The 19,200-nt window shown below is 44.5% G+C and overlaps 1 protein-coding gene across 1 annotated transcript in view; it reads right to left on the bottom strand.

Annotated features, from left to right (window-relative positions):
• Positions 1–303: 303 nt before the first annotated feature.
• Positions 304–19,200, bottom strand: part of LOC124545840 (protein vestigial) — a 409,415-nt gene continuing 390,518 nt past the window's right edge. The window contains exons 4-6 of the mRNA XM_047124798.1: positions 4,184–4,451; positions 638–777; positions 304–308 (exon numbers count right to left, since the gene is read on the bottom strand). Of these exons, the coding sequence (XP_046980754.1) occupies positions 304–308; positions 638–777; positions 4,184–4,451 (413 nt within the window). The remainder of the gene's footprint in view (positions 309–637; positions 778–4,183; positions 4,452–19,200) is intronic.

Here is a 19,200-nt window from a genome sequence, read left to right as displayed (position 1 = left end):
TAAAATTGATAGGCACTGGTATCAACAAGCTTAGAGCGATCACATAAACTGAGCAGTTTATGTGATCGCTGGTATCAACAAGCTTAGAGCCTTCAGCCATTCTTGTTTTTGGTGTGGTTTTGGGCCTCCAGCCCAGGAGGCAACTCAAGTTTTCTTAACTAGGCCTTCAGCCATATTGTTTTATTTTGATTCTTTTAAGGCAATGCGTAATTAAGTGGTTCTTAGGAAAATAGAAGTTTGTGTGTTTTGTGCTACTGACGGTAACTGATTATGGCCCCCTCCACAACCATAACCTGATCCGCTCTATCCTGTGAAACCAGATTTCATTTATCTCAATCACGGATAGATTTTACAAACAGTGATGGATAGATTTGAGCTGATGGGGAGCATCTACCAGAATTCTTTTATCAAAGATAAGCTTTGGTACCTCATGACATCGACATTTTTGTTGTTGTATTTTTATGGGTACGAAACTTTGCTTATGATACTTTTCGTTAGTACGCCGTGCCCCCTAGGCGCACAGCGCCGTACTCACCCGCCATAGAGGCAGCCGGGTAGGCGGGGTAGGCGGCGGCCGCGGCGGCGTCGAGGTGGTGGGCGGCGGCGGCGGCGGGCTGGTCGTGGTGCAGGCGCGCGCCGTGCGCGGGGGCGGACACCCACGCGTCGCCGGCCGCCTTGCCGCCGTACTGCGGCAGCCGCGCGCCCGGCAGCAGCAGCCCGCTGTAGCCCGCCATGTTGTGGTGGTGGTGGTGATGGTGGTGGTAGTCGTGCACTGCCCTGCGCAACACGTCACGCACTCAGTACCTCACTCCGGCACCCAGCACCCCACGACACCCTAGCCTGCGTCGGGTAATTGGACATAGCACGTCGGCGCCCTCGTTGATGCCGCGTTTCTTGGCATCCGGAAAGCGTTTGGTACACTCTGCGCTGCCGATTAGTGAATAACATACGAGCTCACTCAGAGTCGCACCGGATTTATGACTGGGTTAAGGGGAATAGTACGTCAAACGGGCCGACTTGGAGCAGGAGAGGCACCACAAGACATTTTAATTTCCACTGTCTATATTTTTACAAGTAAATTCATAAAACTTTGTCAGTATGACCAGGAAGGATTCAGGATTCTCACTCGTAGCAGCGGAAGTTCAAAAACATAACAGAATAATTTTTTTTACATGTGAAATTTCATCGTTTTTTCACTTACTATTGGCTGCATTTGTTGCTATAGGTACACTTTTCTTCGTAAGTAAGAGAGACTGTTCGATGAATTTTGCACAGCATACAAACCATACTTACAGGTGTCTGAAACTCTAGAATCTATTTAAACTTTATATTTAGAAAAAAATCAAATTTTGTACTTAATTATCTCAATTTTTACCACAGTTTTTAATAGATTTGGAAAATTCTAAAGTTTCATACACCTGTAAGTATGGTTTGTATGCTGTGCAAAATTCATCAAAGAATCTCTCTTACTTGTGAAGAAAAATGTGCCTATAGCAACAAATGCAGCCAACAGTAAGTGAAAAAATGATGAAATTTCATATCTAAAAAAAAATTATTTTGTTATGTTTTTTCACTTCCACTGCTATGAGTGTGAATCCTGAATCCTTCCTGGTCATGCTGACAAAGTTTTATGAATTTACTTGTAAAAGTATAGACAGTTGAAATTAAAATGTCCTGTGGGGAGGGGGGGCTTGTTCACTAGGGGTCGAACCGCGTAATAACCCTGGGTTCGGTGTGGGGCGACGGTGGGTTGGGTGGCCTGTTGTGGGATTGTGAACCACTGAGGGCTACGGTGGGGCGAAGGCTCTCCGTTGTTTCTAGGTCCCTGGTTCAATACACAATGGCTTTTTACGAGGCACCTGACTCTAAATGTCTACGTCTATTTACTGACACAGTAACTTTAGCAGGTAGTCAGAATGAGATTCCTCTGGAAAAGGATTAGGCAATAGTCATGTTGCTTGTACGAGGAAGTCAGAGAGATGCCACATTCGTAACAAAGGACCAAGGCAGATGAGCTCATGAATATCAATCTTATATCTACAGTCTCTGACATAAAGCGGAGCACTCAGAAGGGGAGAGGGTGGGGGAAACATTATGGCACTTAATGGACTGAGAGGGTATGTGATGTTGTTTCAGTGACCACAAAGTCCAGTCAAATTTACAAGAACTTGGTATGTGAGCCTACTGGTCAGTATGCACGCATGCATACTGGACGCATGCACTGATGCATGTGGAAAGGATGTTTAAGGCCGGTGTATCCTAATCATGAGGCAAAATGGCCGACTATTGTTGTCATTAGTCCTTGATATGCTAGATACTACCACTAAGGGGAGTTGACGTCCAAGCTGCTCTCTCACAAGTTCTGTCTGGGCAGATCTGAGGATCTAGCTGGCCACAGGAGTGACTCAGCATCACACAAACATTTCAGAGAGGGACGTGCCGTATGGGCATTCTGCATCTTTAAAAACGGCACCACAATACCGTCGCACGAGTGGTAATACATGAGGACGCAGGTTGCCGGTGAATTACTGTTGTGCCGTCAGAGTTCCCTCAGTCACTACCGGCTGTATCATGAAGTCATAACTAATTGCAACCCATAGCATGACCCCAGGAGTAACACCAGTCTGCCACTCCAAAACATTTGAAGAATGGGACCTCTACCCAGCTCATCGCCATCTGAGGAGTGCAAAACCGTCATCGCTGAACACAATGAGACGCTATTCATCAGCAGTCAGTGCTTCCCGATCACGGCCCCATTCCAACGTAACAGTTTGTGCTGTGGCGTTAACAGCAGCCTATGCATAGGTTGGTAATTATCTAGTCTGCCTGTTGCTGGCCTCTGACTAATGGTGCTGATGATAGAGTGTTCCACTGACTACTTTACTAGTTCTAGGATGGCAGGCGTAGGTGTGAAGGGGTTACGATATATCTGGTGCACATTAAGGGGGGTAGGACGTCTTGGAGCAGGAGAGACACCACGGGACATTTTAATTTCCACTGTCTATACTTTTACGAATAAATTCATAAAACCTTGTCAGCACGACCAGGAAGGATTGAGGATTCACAATCATAGCAGTGGAAGTTCAAAAAAAAAAAAAAAAAAAAAAAAAATTCATGTGAAAAATCATCATTTTTTTCACTTGTATTGGCTGCGTTTGTTGCAATAGGTACACGTTTCTTCATAAGTAAGAGAGAGTCTTCGATGAATTTTGCACAGCATACAAACCACACATATGAAACTCTAGAAATTATTTAATTTATGAAAACATGAGTGTGCTGTTATATTTTAAACTTCATGTTTAGAAAAAACTCAAATTTTATAGTTAGTTATCTCAATTTTGACCACAGTTTTTAATAGATTTGGAAAATTCTAGAGTTTCATACACCTGTAAGTATGGTTTGTATGTTGGGCAAAATTCATCGAAGAATCTCCCTTACTTATGAAGAAAAGTGTACCTATAGCAACAAATGCAGCCAATGGTATGTGAAGAAAAGGTGAAATACAAATGTCAAAAAAATAAATTATTTTCTTATATTTTTGAACTTCCGCCACTATAAGTGTATATCCTGAATCTTTTCTGGTCATTCGGACAAAGTTCCATGAATTTATTTTTAAAAGTACAGACAGTGCAAATTAAAATGTCCTGTGGTGTCTCTCCTGCTCCAAGTCGTCCCGTTTGACGTCCTACCCCCCTTAAGGCGCCCCTTCCTCGTAGTGGTCAGAGGTGGTCGACCGAATCTCGACGACGAGTAGGCGTGCCCTCACGTTCCCACACATCCAACATCGAGCCACTGTTAGATGCAAATGCCCCACAAACTTTGCTATTGAGCGATCCAACCATTTGGCCAAATGGAGACTCACAATGATGCCCCTTTCAAACTCTGCCGGGTGCTGATAACGCTGTCTCACATGACTACGTCTTATCTCTTTATCCTTCTGAGTGGTCACTATACAACTGATGCTGTTCATCCCGCTTACACACCCTACCAGGCGTGTTAACATCATCAAGTCCTCTTCACATTTTGTGTCGGGCGGTGTACTTGGTTTTTTGCTACAGATCGACAAAAGAAAGGATAATCAGGAGAATGTGGTAGCTCCTGTCACAACCAGAAGGGACCGTGCTGTTCAACAAGCAGGGGCTGCGCTGAAGCTCTGGCGGAGCGCGAGACTGAGGCGGCTTACCTGTGGTGCGTGTACTGCTGGTAGTGCGAGTGCCACGGGTCGGACTGGTGGTGCTGGTGGTGGTGGTAGGGGTCGGTGGCGGAGGCGGCGGCTGCCGCCGCGGCGGAGTACAGGTCGTGGTGCGCGCCACCAGCTGACCCGCTGCCTCCCGCCCCGCCCACTGCCGCCCCCGCAGACGCCGCCCCAGACGTCGCTGCTGTGGGTGGCGGCACGTAATTGCTGTTCCAGAAGCTGGCGGGGAAGTTGCGCGCTGACATCGGCGACGACTCTGTATGCACAGCAAGTGGCAGCCTCGTCACGTACTTATTAATTAAGGAACTTGCTGTTGGGTCGGTACTGAAATGAATGAGTAAGAGATTTTTTTGCATATTTTAATATCATTACATGCTACTCTGATTTGCACTCTCGAAACTTTGCAAACTCCATTAATCCCACCTATAGAAACTACCCTTCCTACTTAAATGCTAAAGTACATAAACAATTAGCAATGGGACCGTGAGTGCAAGGGATCACCACCTACATTCCAGAAAGCAAACAGACAACATAATTGCTTGGACTTCAGCGGCCAGAGTCAGTTGAGTAGACCCAGAAGAAGGCCGCTACAACCGTGGCCGAAACGTTGGTTTTCTGCAGCAGTAGTTTTATATAGTATGACGCGGGACCATACCCACAAAACATATATGTCGACATACGACATGCTCGAGGAAATTAACAGCAACTTTTTTTTAGTGTGTTCAGTACAGTTTTGGCATATGCTGTCGTCACCCTCGAAGATGTAGAAGGAAACCTAATATGACGGAATATTCACTTCCTTTATTGGTCAGCCGTTCATATCAAGAATTTTAAACAGACACACATTTTCCTTATATGAAGTAGCTGTATTCTTGTGGTGTGTTTAGTTGCCTCCATTACTATGGCTTCTTGGTTCTTGTTAATCACATCTCATTAACTTCTAAGGAATATATAAAACATGACATCAAAAAAACAACTCTATTCTGCAGTAGACACAATATGGTGGTTTCAACAAAGTTAGTTTCAATTCAACAATCGATGTGTCGATTCTGGTATTATTACTCACTTGTAGTGTTATCTGCACATATTACCGTCGCACCTCTGATGTTGGTCGAGGAAATATACTCCAAGACAAAAAAGCGACGCATCGCGGTGGGATTAACCGAATATGACGGAAATCTGTAGATGCGATGTACGTGTACAGACAAACAAATGATTACAATTTCAGAAAAACTGGATGGATTATGCAAGAGAAACAGCTTCACAAATTGAGCAAGTCAATAAGACGTTGGTCCGCTTTTGGCACCTACACAAGCAGTTTTTCGGCTTGGCGTTGACTGGTAGAGTTCTTGGATGGGCTCCTGAGAGGTGTGCAGTTTGATGTGCTCCTGAGGGATATCGTGCCTAACTCGGTCTGATTGGCGTGTTACATTAGCAAAATCCCGAGCTGGTTGGAGGGCCTCGCCCATAATGCTCCAAACGGTATCAGTTTGGGAGAGATCTGGTGCCGCTATTGGACAAGGATTTGCTTGGCAAGCACGAAGATAGGCAGTAGAAACTATCGTTATCTTGCTGAAATTTGTCCCAGGATGGCTTACCATGAAGGGCAACAAAACGGTTAGTAGAATATCGTCGACGTACCACTGTCCTCTAAGAGTGTCGCACATACCACCAAAGGGTCCTGATTGAAATCAATTGGCAACCCGAACCATCAGCGCTGGATGTCGGGCCGTCTGGCCAGCAACAGTCAGGTTGGTGTCCCACCACTGTCCGGGACGTTTCCACACACATCTTCACTCGTCATCGTGGCTCAGTTCCAAGAGTCACTCGTCACTGAAGACAATTCTATCCCAGTCAATGAAATTCCAGGCCGAAGACGTGTCTTGAGACGCCCCCAACAGCAGTGGGATACGAACCTCGGTCGTTCGCCGTATGTCCCGACAACGAGCAGTGATGGTCCGCAGTGCCATTTCACTTCATAGGAGAATCCCTTTGGTTATCATCCGCGACATGCATACAGCACACTGGTACGTCGACCATATCCTATGTCCCGTTTTGTTGCCATTCGTGGCAAACCATCCTGAGCTTACTTTTCAGCAGTGAGAGTTTCTTCTGCTTATCTTCGCGATTGCCACACCCAACCTTGGCCAGGAGGATCACTGGACCTCCCGCAAAAGAGAGAACATTTGGAGTATTATCGGCAGTGCCCATAACCAGCTCGTGATTTTTGGCACGACATCCTCAGGAGGGAATACAACAACTCTCTCAATCAATGCCGAGCCGAATAACTGCTTACACAAGGTCCAGACATAGGCAAACATATTCTTCACATCCCAAATTTTTAGACTCTTTCTCTCGCATAAACCAAGCAATATTTCTGAAATTGCAATCATTAGTTTGTCTGTACATGTACATAATCGATCTACCGATTTCTGTCCCATTCGGAAAATTCCTTCATCTGCGTCTTTTTTTTTCCTTTTTCCTTTTTTTCGTAGAGATTGTTTTAGGGCTCTTATTGGAGCGTAAGCACTAGGAATTTTAACAGTAAATCTTCCCGTGGTGCACAGAGCCTCTGACGTAGCGTCTACCACTGCAGTCTGAAGAGAGTTCCTGAGACGCCCTCACACTAACTCAGTGAATCCGTTTGGTCCAACTTCGCTCTGTTTTGCATGTTGTCTGCCTCCTCTATGAATGTATCCTAGCAAAGGTTTCAGAATGACTAACAACACGCGACTGTTTTGTAAGCTTCCTTTTTGGTGTGGATGAATTCCATTTCCTCAAGATTCTTCCTCTGCATCACCGCCCGGCACCTGCCGTCCTAAAACAATTTTTAAAGCGTCTTTACACGTATGATCTATCCAGGTGCATGCACCTAGACATTTTACAATTATTAATGCGCCCTGAAATACATCGCCAATAATGTAGTCGACCAGTAATATTATCATCCGTGTGTGTGTGTGTGTGTGTGTATGTGTGTGTGTGTGTGTGTGTGATGATCAGTAATGGCCCCATTTAACACTCGTGGGGCACTTCGGAAGTTATACAGCGAGTCCGAGGTCCGAAGAGGAATGTCCAATATTCAGGGATTTGGCAGGAACGATCATCAGAAGCGAAAAAGTGGAGCTAACATCGGCTCTAAACTGCACACCTTAAGAGCTACGGGCACTACTTCGTCTTAGATACTGTGAAACATATATCTACTACAGACTGAGTGCTCATAGCTCTTAAGGTGTGCAGTTTACAGTCCATGTTTGATGGACTTTTTTTGTTTTGGTCCATCCTAGTGCCTCTCAAAATATGGAAAGCAAAGGGCGTGCAGTAGAAGAGAGCTTTTTCACAGCACCGAAGATGAATTTCTCATAGCTCTTAAGGTACGAATTTTAAAGTCCATGTTCACTAGACTTTTGGGCTTCGAATGATCGCTCCTGTCATGTACCTGAACACTGAATATTCCTTCTGGGACAACATGTGTATTCGACGATTTCACACAGTTAAAAACTATTGTTGACTTTTATCTAATAGCAAAGTGAGAACACCTGAGATGGCATCTTCTCAGAAGCGTGACCGAATATATTGATACCTGCTACGCATATCTTGCGAAACGACCACGAAGGTATGTTTTAGGGAGGTTCGGGAACACACAGAGGCCTACCACCAATCGTTCCCGAGCACTATTCCAGAATGAATCACGAAAAGAATGTGGTGCCAACGGTACACAAAGTACTCTCCCCCACAAGTTAAAAAAAAAAAATGTTAAAATGTGTGTGAAATCCTATGGGACTTAACTTCTAAGGTCATCAGTCCCTAAGCTATACACTACTTAACCTAAATTATCCTAAAGACAAACACACACACCCATGTCCGAGGGAGGACTCGAACCTCCGCCGGGACCAGCCGCACAGTCAGTGAATGCAGCGCCTACGACCGCTCGGCTAATCCCGCGCGGCGATCCACACGTCCTAGTATGTGTTGTGACGAAACTTTAACACTTCATTGGTCCTACACTGTGATGTTGATATGCTGTAGCTGACGTCTCGAGCCGGTGCGGAGCCCTTGCATGCTCAGCACTGCATGGACCTCAGTACGAGGATGCTGCAGTTGCTGTATGAGGTAGGCTTCTGAAGCACTCCCATACCTCATTGTGAATTTCACCGATCCCTCGCTAATGTCTGTGGTATGGTATTGATTCGAATTGCCAACTTTGGTGTGTCGGCACGATTTCACAAAATGCCCTGCGGAGTGTGTACCTGTATGTAGGTGTACATGTAGAATGTCATTAAGCTTATATGATATATTTACTGAAAGGTAATGTTGCTGTGTAGAATGCCTGCGTCAGTTCATAAGATCTCTGTTTATGGAAACCATGTTGATTCGTACAGAGGAGACGAAGCACTTGTTGAAGCAGTTTCGGAAGTCCCACTTACTACTTGGCAACATTCCACGTAGAAAAGTGGAAGAACGGTGCCTCGAGTGTTGTTACTTGAGCAGCATTGTCTTACATAATGGACTGTTCGAAATACAGAGTGACAGTCTAGCCTTATTACTGTATCCATCAACGTCCATTTAGTAACAACCTCTCTCTCTCTTCCTGACTTAATAGTTTACTTGGATGGGAGACAAAGGCTTCGCGCAAATTTACAAGGGTTGTGGGTTTGGCAGACGGACCCGCACTCCGTTTCGCAATAACTGCGCAGCAGCGGGCGATATTTCGCAGCGACACCGGGCATCGAGTACAAGTGTCGCCGCTGTCCCCGGGAGCAAATTCGCGCTGTAAACAGCCACTTGCCGGCTGTCGCTTGTCGCGGCCGCAGGTGGTTCGGCTCGGCGCTAAGTGGGCCGGCCCCGGCCAGCCAGAATAGACGAGCCCGGCCGTGTCGGCATTCCGCCGCGCCGCGCCGCGCCGCCCCTACCGGCTATCTATACTCGCGTCGCCGCAGCCCGCCTCCGCCACGCACACGTCGACGCCTCGCATTCCTCCCTGGTCGCCCAGGCGAGCTGCTCGCCTCATCGCGTCGCTATTTCGGCTTGTGTGTGAAAGTCTTTTTTCTCGAGGTGGGAAAAAAAAGAATCCAAAAGCGTAATAACATTATATGTGCCACTAACAAACTTGATGCCACGATTTGACACTACTACACTAGTAACATCGGCAAAGCAGTTCATACCGTCAGCTTCGACATAACGCTACTCTGAGCATGACAGCTAAAATTTTGAAATACTACGCTAAGTGGCTTGGAAGCCACCTCTAAAAAAGACAGTAACGCATCGTTTCTGGGAATCAAAAGTTGCCCTGAGAGCATGTTCTCTCAGGATTGCCACAGGTGTCACCCTTGGGCCCAACAATCTTTTCCTTATATGTCGACGATATCTCGTCGCATCTGTCCCGCTGTAAATATTTGTCCGCAGCTCGTGGTCGTGCGGTGGCGTTCTCGCTTCCCACGCCCGGGTTCCCGGGTTCGATTCCTGGCAGGGCTAAAAAAAAATGGCTCTGAGCACTATGGGACTTAACATCTGTGGTCATCAGTCCCCTAGAACTTAGAACTACTTAAACCTAACTAACACGAGACTGGAATGGAAGGGAGAACCGGTAGAGGTACTCAAGGTACCCTCCGCCACACACCGTCAGGTGGCTTACGGAGTATGGATGTAGATGTAGATGTAGAACCTAAGGACATCACATACATCCATGCCCGAGGCAGGATTCGAACCTGCGACCGCAGCGGTCACGCAGTTCCAGACTGAAGCGCCTAGAACCGCACGGCCACTCCGGCCGGCTGCTGTGCCGTAAGTGGTACGAGGTGGCACAGTGGTTAGCTCATTGGACTCGTATTCGGGGGTGGGCGGCGGTTCAAATCTGCGTCTGCCAATCCAGATTTAAGTTCCCTGTGACTACCTTAAATCGCTCGAGGCAAATGACGGGACGGTTCCCTTGAAAGGGAAGGCCGATTGCCTTCCCCATCCTTGAAGCAATTCGAGCTTATGCTCCGTCTCTAATGATCTCACTGTCGACGGGACGTTAAACCTAATCTTCAATAATTCTTTCCTTCCCTTAAGTGACATGGTGGGCGCAAAATCTAGGACTTTGTGAAAGAGTTCCAAGTAATTTTAATATCCATCAGAAGTTACTATGTTTTCAAGTCCGTGAGCAATTTCCTCCTGTTCTTCTCGACAGTATTTCGATACCTTACCAAAGGAACAATGAAGAACTTGGGTGTAGTTTGGATGAACATTTGGCTCTGAGCACTATGGGACTTAACATCTATGGTCATCAGTCCCCTAGAACTTAGAACTACTTAAACCTAACTAACCTAAGGACATCACACAACACCCAGTCATCACGAGGCAGGGAAAATCCCTGACCCCGCCGGGAATCGAACCTGGGAACCCGGGGGCGGGAAGCGAGAACGCTACCGCAGGACAACGTTGGATGAACACTTCACCTGGGCAAAGAATAGTGTCGTCACATACAGAAATTGCCCTTAAAAAGCTTTGCAATATATTTCCACGGGATGTGAAACGTAAACTTGTGCAATCAATCGTTCTACCGAATCTCCACTATTGCGATGTCATCTAACACAGCACGAGTAGTAATAACACTAGATAGTTAGAACTGATCGTGAGTAGTTGTGTTCGTTACATCTGAAACATCTGTCTACTTCACGGTGTCAGTGATTTATGCGTCTAGTTAGGCTGGTTGCGCCTAAACGAGTTACGTGACTACCACGCGCCATGTTTACTTCATCGGCTCCTCAGTGCACATGCATCCCAGTGTCTGACATATGAAATTAAATAACTGTCGTCACATCATAATCTAAACATGAGGTCGCACTTACGTAGTACCGCAGCTGTACTCGTCATCAAAACAAAAACATTCGAAAACTACCTCTGTTATTGCCATCTACCTCTAGAACAATCTGCCCCGTTGTTTTCAAATGCCGGCCGGGGTGGCAGAGCGGTTCTAGGCGCTACAGTCTGGAACCGCGCGACCGCTACGGTCGCAGGTTCGAATCCTGCCTAGGGCATGGATGTGTGTGATGTCCTTAGGTTAGTTAGGTTTAAGTAGTTCTAAGTTCCAGGGGACTGATGACCTCAGAAGTTAAGTCCCATAGTGCTCGGCCAGTGCTCGGCCAATCTGGTCGGCAATCACGTGGTAGGTGCGGGCCACCGCTAGGTCTATGCGTCTTCCGTTATCATTCATGCTATTGTCATGTATTAATACGAAACGTGAATCTTTCAACATCTACGTCTACATATATACTCCGCTAGCCACCAAGCGGTGTGTGGCGGAGGGCACAATTCGCGCCAAAGTCATATTTCCCCCCCTCTGTTCCACTAGCGGATCGCGCGAGGGAAAAACGACTGTTTGAACGCCTCAGTACGAGTTCTGATTTCCCTATTACAATTTATGTTGACAAGAACCTCTACCTGTGGGCAGTTACTAGTCAGCATTCATTCTGAAGTGCGATATATGTAAGCTGGCTGCCGTCTAAAGCCATGGCTTGCGATAATTCTCGTTTTGTCAGTTTGGTTTATGACAGGAGCCGCTCGGCTTCATCTAATCTAATGTACCAACATGTGATGTAACAAGACCCACTACTTCTGAAGAAAATATCTCTAGAAATATCGAAAATTAGGTCAAGGGCTAATAAACTTTTGTTTTCAACTGGTTGGCTGATTTTTCAACCTCTTCACAGATTTAATTATTTACAGTGATTAAAAGACATGACACTCGGGGACTGCATCAAAATGAATTAACGTTCAAGTATCAGTTTGTCACAGTGGCCAATATTACGTGAAGAGGAACACCAGAGGAAGAATCGATCGAGATTTAGTAACTAAATGGTTCTGCAGTAATCATTCACCTCACGAAGGATAAACTTATGTCAGTCTGAAATAGCTACAGTCATCCTCATTTTGACTCCTAGCATCTATTTCAACTTCAAAAGGAAACTCATACTCTCCACTCGTAATATACCAAGTCATGTAAACAATATGTTAGGTTCAAGAATGGACTGTTGTGTGTAGACAGTATCGCAGTGACAACTGCTTCCAGATACGTCGTTGAACAATTCAGAATTGTTACTGAGACTGTTGCCATGACAAGATGAGCTTGTCGGGACTGAGTTGGCTGTCAGAGCTCGGGGCAGAAGTGACTAACTTACGGCCGATACTCTGACTACTGCTTCTGTTGGAGACACCTCCGTCCGTTACACAGTTTGACAGCGCATTCCATCAGACCGTTAGATCCGCATGTTCCCTCAACCTTTGCACCTTCAACAGAGCACTTCGCTTTCACGACTGAAAGATTTACAATTACCTACTGCTACAAAGGAAGAAAATGAGACTGTGATGGATATTTATGTCTGCTCCTCCGGAGCGAGGGGCAATATTTTTTACTGCGCCTTTGGCACACAACGATTCGCGATGCGGACAAATCGCAGGACGGGAACGACGTATGCTCTTCGCCTGAAGATATACATTTGTCCGAAACATCGTTTTTTTCTGTCGTTGTCGCAGGGATTCTGAAATCGGTCCTCATCTCTGAGGAACTGCAAGACAGCTTCAAGAATATATTTGAATTTGTTTCGGATACAATTCGTCCCTTGTCACATGACTAAACATGGTTCCTACTGTGCAACTTACGTTACATCTTGATCGTTGGAAATATTTATCTGAGATGATACATGATACGCCGGATATCTTTTAAGTTCGTTTTTGGAATTTAAAACTACGTGTGTGGATCTGGCACAAATATAGTTATTAGCGTTTCCTTTTTTCCCTTTCATTGTCCTGGTAATTACGTAGGCTATACAGCCTCTCTTTTTATTAAGACGAAATTCTGATGAAAGGAAGGTGGTGTGAGAATTTTCGTCAAGACTGAATGTTTGGCTTTCGCTTTTTGCAATAATTTCATCCGTCTCGGTTCCCTCAAAATCTCCCCTTCTGGGAGACACGCTCAGAAACTCGACGAATGGTGGTAGAGAGAAAAACCGCGGTGGCAATGCATGGCTTAAATAGCGGACAATGACTGGTGTGCTTTGAGGCAAGAAGACCCCGGACCGATGGAAATCTAAAATATAGCGCTCTACAGTAATTCCAGTTGCGTTGTACGGTGTAGATATTGACCTGTGTCAAAAGAAGCATAACAGTGACTTGCTAGAATGAAAACCAAAATGTTTCGGTGGACGTCCTATGTCACACTTCATGATCATGCGACAAATGGCGAGATTCGCAAAGTACGGAGTGGAAACTATTGCTGAGAAGATGAGGGGAAGTCGTCTACGGAGATGTGGACACCGAGCAGTCCAAGATGCAACTGCAACACACTCGTTTCCACAGGCAATCGATGATGAACAAGCTAATGGGAGACCTATGCACCGTTTGCTAGGTGCCCTCCATATAATCTGAACAAAGGTATCCGGACACCTAATAGTGTACATCAATATGGGTGTGCCAATCTTTCGCCTATACGACGTCTCGAAGTCTGCTGGGGACGTTTTAAATGAGGTATCAAAATGTCTTTGGAGGACTGGGAGCCCATTCGTTCTAAAGAGCCGAAAACAGACAAGGCAGTGACACTGTATGCTGTGTCTGGAGCGAATTCGACGTCCTGACTCACTCCAAAGGCGTTCCACTGTGGGTTCAGGTCGGGACTCTGAGCAAACCAGTCCATTTCAGGAATGTTATCGTCCACAAACAACTGCCTCACGTAACCTGCTACAACAGGGTGTATTGTCATGTTGATACATACGATCATCGTCACCGAAATGTTTACCTATAGAGCGCAGAAAAAAATGCTGTAAAAAGTGTTCATAACTGTCAGCATTTACCTCATTCTTAAGCGCAGTAAGAGGAGCAAAACCTGACCACGGAAAATACCGCCACACAGTTACATAATCGCCTCCGTATTTGACAGCTGCCACTACATATTATGATAGGCAAAGCTCTCCAGGCTTCAGCAAATCCAAACCCTTCCATTGGGTTGCCACGTGGTATAGTATGAGTCATCGCTGCAAATCACTCGTTTCCAATCACCCACTGTCTGGTAGAGTCGCCCCTTACGCCACCACAAGTGTCACTTAGCACTGAATACAGAAACGTGTGACTTATGGGGAGTTGCTCGACCATTGTCACTCACTTTTTTTTAACTGCTTACGCACAGTCAGTCTGCTAGCTGGACTGCTCGCATCACTCGAAGTCACGAGTGGCTCTTGCGTTGGTTCTATGAACTTTTTACAACGACAATGTGCTATGTTCGACGATCCCTGTGCGTCAGTACATGAGTTTTACCTGACTTTGTTTAGCTGCGGTTGTTCCTTCGCGTTTCCAATTTATAATTACTTCACCAAAAGTCGAATTGGGAAGCCTTAGAAGGCTGAAAGATCTGTGATCAATTTGCTTCTCACATGAGATCGAATGGCTAGCCCACGTTGGAAGTCAGTCACCTCTCCTGACCGATCCAGGTAGCGGATCCACCTCTCCAGACATCTAGTGACCAATTTCTAATTATATAGAGAAGTCTGGTAGACCTCAAGATAGCGGATCTCCACAGTGACCAAGCATAACGTTGCTTCAAGTGGAGACAAAGCGCCAAAAGATCGGGACAAGTGTTGAGGAGGAGTAGGAGGAGGAGGAGGAGGAGGAGGAGGAGGAAGAAGAACAAGAAGAAAAGGAAGAAGGCGACTGTATTACCGTAACTACCTTGGGTAATTTTTAAACTGCACTGTACACTCTACTAGATTTTCTTATGTACTGTTCCTACCTCACTCTTCTCTATTCTGTTCTATTGCTCGATTATAGCATTAATTTTCATACTTCAAGAATCTGGACTATTTATCTTCTGTTCTTATGTTGCGAATTGTACACCAAATAGTCTGTCCGTCTAAACTAACATTACGCTAAGTATTAATTTACCAAGGCGTTATGTCACCACTGTGCTCACAGTTCTCATTAGACATTAACAATGCTATTTTTATCCAGCCTTTAATGAAGTCTTCGTGTAAAGTTGGGCATTGAATGGTGATGGGAACAACCGAATGAAAAAAACGTCTATTAGTCGGTTGCTGGAAAACAATCGACTTATTTGGGTGTAGTTTTATGTGTCGGTTGAATTAGTTATTCATTCTTTAGTGTGAAACTATGGGAGCAACAGAATGAAACCAGTCGCTGCAGTCCGGTGCATTCTCTTCTGATGGGAAACATTAGATCGTTTTGCCGTTTTTAAATCATTGACTGCATTCTGTTATCCGTTATCTGTCGTCACTGTTATTGTTGTTACGATATTTGCATTTTATTGAGTGCTAATAAATAATTGCTAATTCAGTTTTTTATCTGTGATTATGAATAACATGAATAATTGTTAACAGCGAATTTCGCGTCTGGATCAAAATGCCGAAGCGCTCACTGCCGCGAGAATGAAAGAAATTATACGACTGGATAAAAAGTGATCGAGATAAATTAAATTCCTATACAAGTACTGCAAGGAAGATTCATGTTACGAAACTACATGATGAAGATAAATTGCCACACTTGGCGGTCACCGCAAGACGAAAGTGTATCTATGAAATTACAATGAAATGAATACCCTTAGCTGCATACATGCGTTGATATAAGTCAACGGGGACAGTTGAAAATGTGTGCTCCGATCGGGACTCGAACCCGGGATCTCCTGCTTAGATGGCAGACGCTCTATCCATCTGAGCGACCGAGGACACAGTGCGACTGCAGGGGGCAGGAACACTATGAATATAGTGCGGGACAATAAGTTGCGAATGTGGGTCTCACGGGAGGCGTGCCAGAGGTAAGTCCCTGCAGTCGCTCTATCCTCTGTGTCCTCGGCGGCTCAGATGGACAGAGCGTATGCCATCTAAGCAGGAGATCTAATTATAACAAAATGACGAGCAGAACGCTTACTTGGCAGGCATAATTAATGTAAATAGTATATCGCAAAGGAGGCCTAGACAACCAGAAATGAAGCTAAATTTCGTGACATGAGTTACCCATATAGCGTAAGACTGAAGAGGGAGATTCTGTCACTGAAGTAAATATTTGTTCTAAACCCTTTACATCTTTTCATGGAATATTAAAAAAATTGGAAGTAAAGGTGTGAGTCCTAAGGACAGCCGTTACAGCTTGAAAACCTCTAAGAAAGTGTATCTCCCACCAGATCTAAACACCTGTAAGATGTATGAGTTATTTAAGAAATCATACCCTACTCAATCTGTGTCGTGTGAAAAATATACACTTGTTTTCAGTACAGAATTTAACGTCGGTTTCGGGTACCCTAGAATGAACACTTGTAGTTATGTGATAGGCATGCTCCCGAAATCCGAGCTGTTGAACATGCTTTAAAATCGTACCGGAAAATAGCTGAGAAAGAGCGAGTGCAGAAAAATAATCAATCAACTGTCAACGGTGAAAAAACTTCAATTATTAAAATCTGACATGTTTTATATTCGTAAAACAAGTTCTAAAACAGCAGGGCATAAAAAGAAACGGTGAAGAATCTTCAATTATTAAAATCTGACATGTTTTATATTCGTGAAAGAAGTTCTAGAGCAAACAGCAGGGCATGAAAAGAAAGTGAAAGTATTACTAAGGATTTCCAGAACAACTTACCTATCTCTAACATCACAACTAACGACGTGTACTACAAGAGACGTTAACGTTGTGCATGTTTAATATTCATATATTGTCAATCGATAAATCATATTCCTTCGAATATGATGAAACAGTAGCCTACAAAGGGTTTTATTTTATGACAACAATTCTTGATCTCTCTGTTAGAAAATTAGATGTATTTTCAGACTTTTGCGGGGGGAAGGGGGGGGGGGGCAGAACAAGAATTGGACTATTTTCCTTCTGCTGTATTACATCGTTCACCACGTCAAAAGACTTGACTACGTGAAAATGACTTTTCCAAGCCGTGGCCACTCGTATCTCGAATGCGACCGTAGCGTGGCCAGTATCAACCCAAAAAAATGGGTTGAAACGCCGGGAGAAAGGATCCCCGATTCTTGGAATACAGAAGTACATTCCATGGCCATTGGGGTTGCCATGTTATCAACAAGCCACTTACGGTTCCAACAGAACAACCTCAGCCTCAAGGAGAGTTCTTTCTGCCTGACTATGCATAAAAGACTGAGTGTTTTTTGTTTCATCCTTATTTTTATCATAACTTTTATTGTATTATTTACTTAAGGCAGTTTTTATTTTAAATTTTGTAAACAACTACACCTATTTACTTTTTAAAAAACCTACAAGAAGGTGTTTTTGTTGTAGGTGCACAACTTATTACTTACGACAAGTATGCAGACCTACAACAGTTAAAAATGTTTTGCGGAGAAAACTGGAAAAGCCGGCCGCGATGGCCGAGCGGCTCTAGGCGCTTCAGTTCGGAACCACGGGACTGCTTGGTCGCAGGTTCGAATCCTGCCTCGGGCATGAATGTGTATGATGTCCTTTGGTTAGTTAGGTTTAAGTAGTTCTAAGTTCTAGGGCACTGATGACCTCAGATATCAAGTCCCATAATGCTCAGAGCCATTTGAATTTGAAAACTGTAAAAAATGATAAAAGCTTAACAAGAAACTGTGCCATCAAGACGACGCAGTTTTTCCAAAACCAATAAGTGCAAGTGTAAGGAGGAGACCCAGAGCCCAGAGCGGAAATGAATAAACGATGAATGAACATAGTTTACAATGAAATTGTTTGGGCCTACAAGGTTTTGTTTTGTTTATAAAGAATTAATTATAGTGTATAATTTTCTATTTTACGACTTTTATGGTTTTTCCGTAACTTATAAATTATTGCACATTCATTTGCTACAATTTTTAATGACATCTTAAATAATACTGGTAGTTAGTTCTAATTGTACTAGGTTTAACAAAGTTAACGAATTAGCGAGATTTACTGACATTCCTCCTTCTATAATGACTTACCTCCTTTTTCCCTACAGATAATTGAAGTTATTCGATATAATATTTTGTTTAGGTTGTTACAGTATGTTTACACAAAAACCTTGTAGAGCTATCTAACGACTATAAGTAAGGTTACACTTAACATAAATTTCAAGAGGACTGGCTAAAAATTGCATTTGGTACTGAAAATTTGGTGCTAAAATATTCTTTCCTGAAAAATTAAGAAGAACTGACTTACCCCCTTTTTCCCGTGGACCCTTCATTTGCAAACACTTCGCTACTCGCTGGACCCTACGCAACACACCTGCATGCACCATGCCGAAGCGGCATGCTCGCAAGCTATTAGGTCGTTTACATCCACGGGTGGAGATTCCAGCCCACAGGTTTAAGCCAAAGCGTGCCTGAAAGCCACGTTTACGGGTGACATGTGCGTAGTGTTTCGAATGTAACGGCTATTGTTTAGGTTGAAACTACCTTCAAGAATGAAACTAGATTCTTCAGTTTATATCACGTCAATTATAAAATGTTCGTTATCTTCCACTTGATGCAAAAGCCATTCACAAACTCGTCGAATGCGGTCTTCTGACCACTGGTGTTGAGTTAACGCGTAATGATATGGGTGCATTTCTTTACCGTGCAACACACGAACAACCAGTCTTTGAGATATCTGGAATTGCCTTGCTACATCACGGCTGCTTCGCGAAGGTGATCGGTGAACGGTTTCAAGAATCGTATCCTATGTCGCTAACATGCTTCTAGTCCTTGGACGGCCTCTGTCCATTACTTGTGGACGAAGATTACAGGTTTCCCGAAGGTTTTGTTCCAGCCGACGAAAAACATTCTCATCGGGATGGCACCTTTGAGGGTACCATGCAGAATACACCAAGGCAGCAGCAGCAGCTTGGTTGTAGCATGCACCAAAAGCATAGCTACGTTTTCATCGTTTGTGTACTCCATTGGAAAGTCTCCCTACTTGAACCTGCCAGAACTAGTTAGTGGTTGTCCACTGCACGGTTATAGGCACATGCATGCATTTTAATGCATCCCACTATCATGTCACAACAACTAGGTGCAAACCAGTGGGAAGATAGA

This window comes from Schistocerca americana, chromosome 8, assembly GCF_021461395.2.
Source record: "Schistocerca americana isolate TAMUIC-IGC-003095 chromosome 8, iqSchAmer2.1, whole genome shotgun sequence".
Taxonomy (NCBI): Eukaryota; Metazoa; Arthropoda; class Insecta; order Orthoptera; family Acrididae; genus Schistocerca; species Schistocerca americana.
This window is presented reverse-complemented; position numbering and strand designations above follow the sequence as displayed.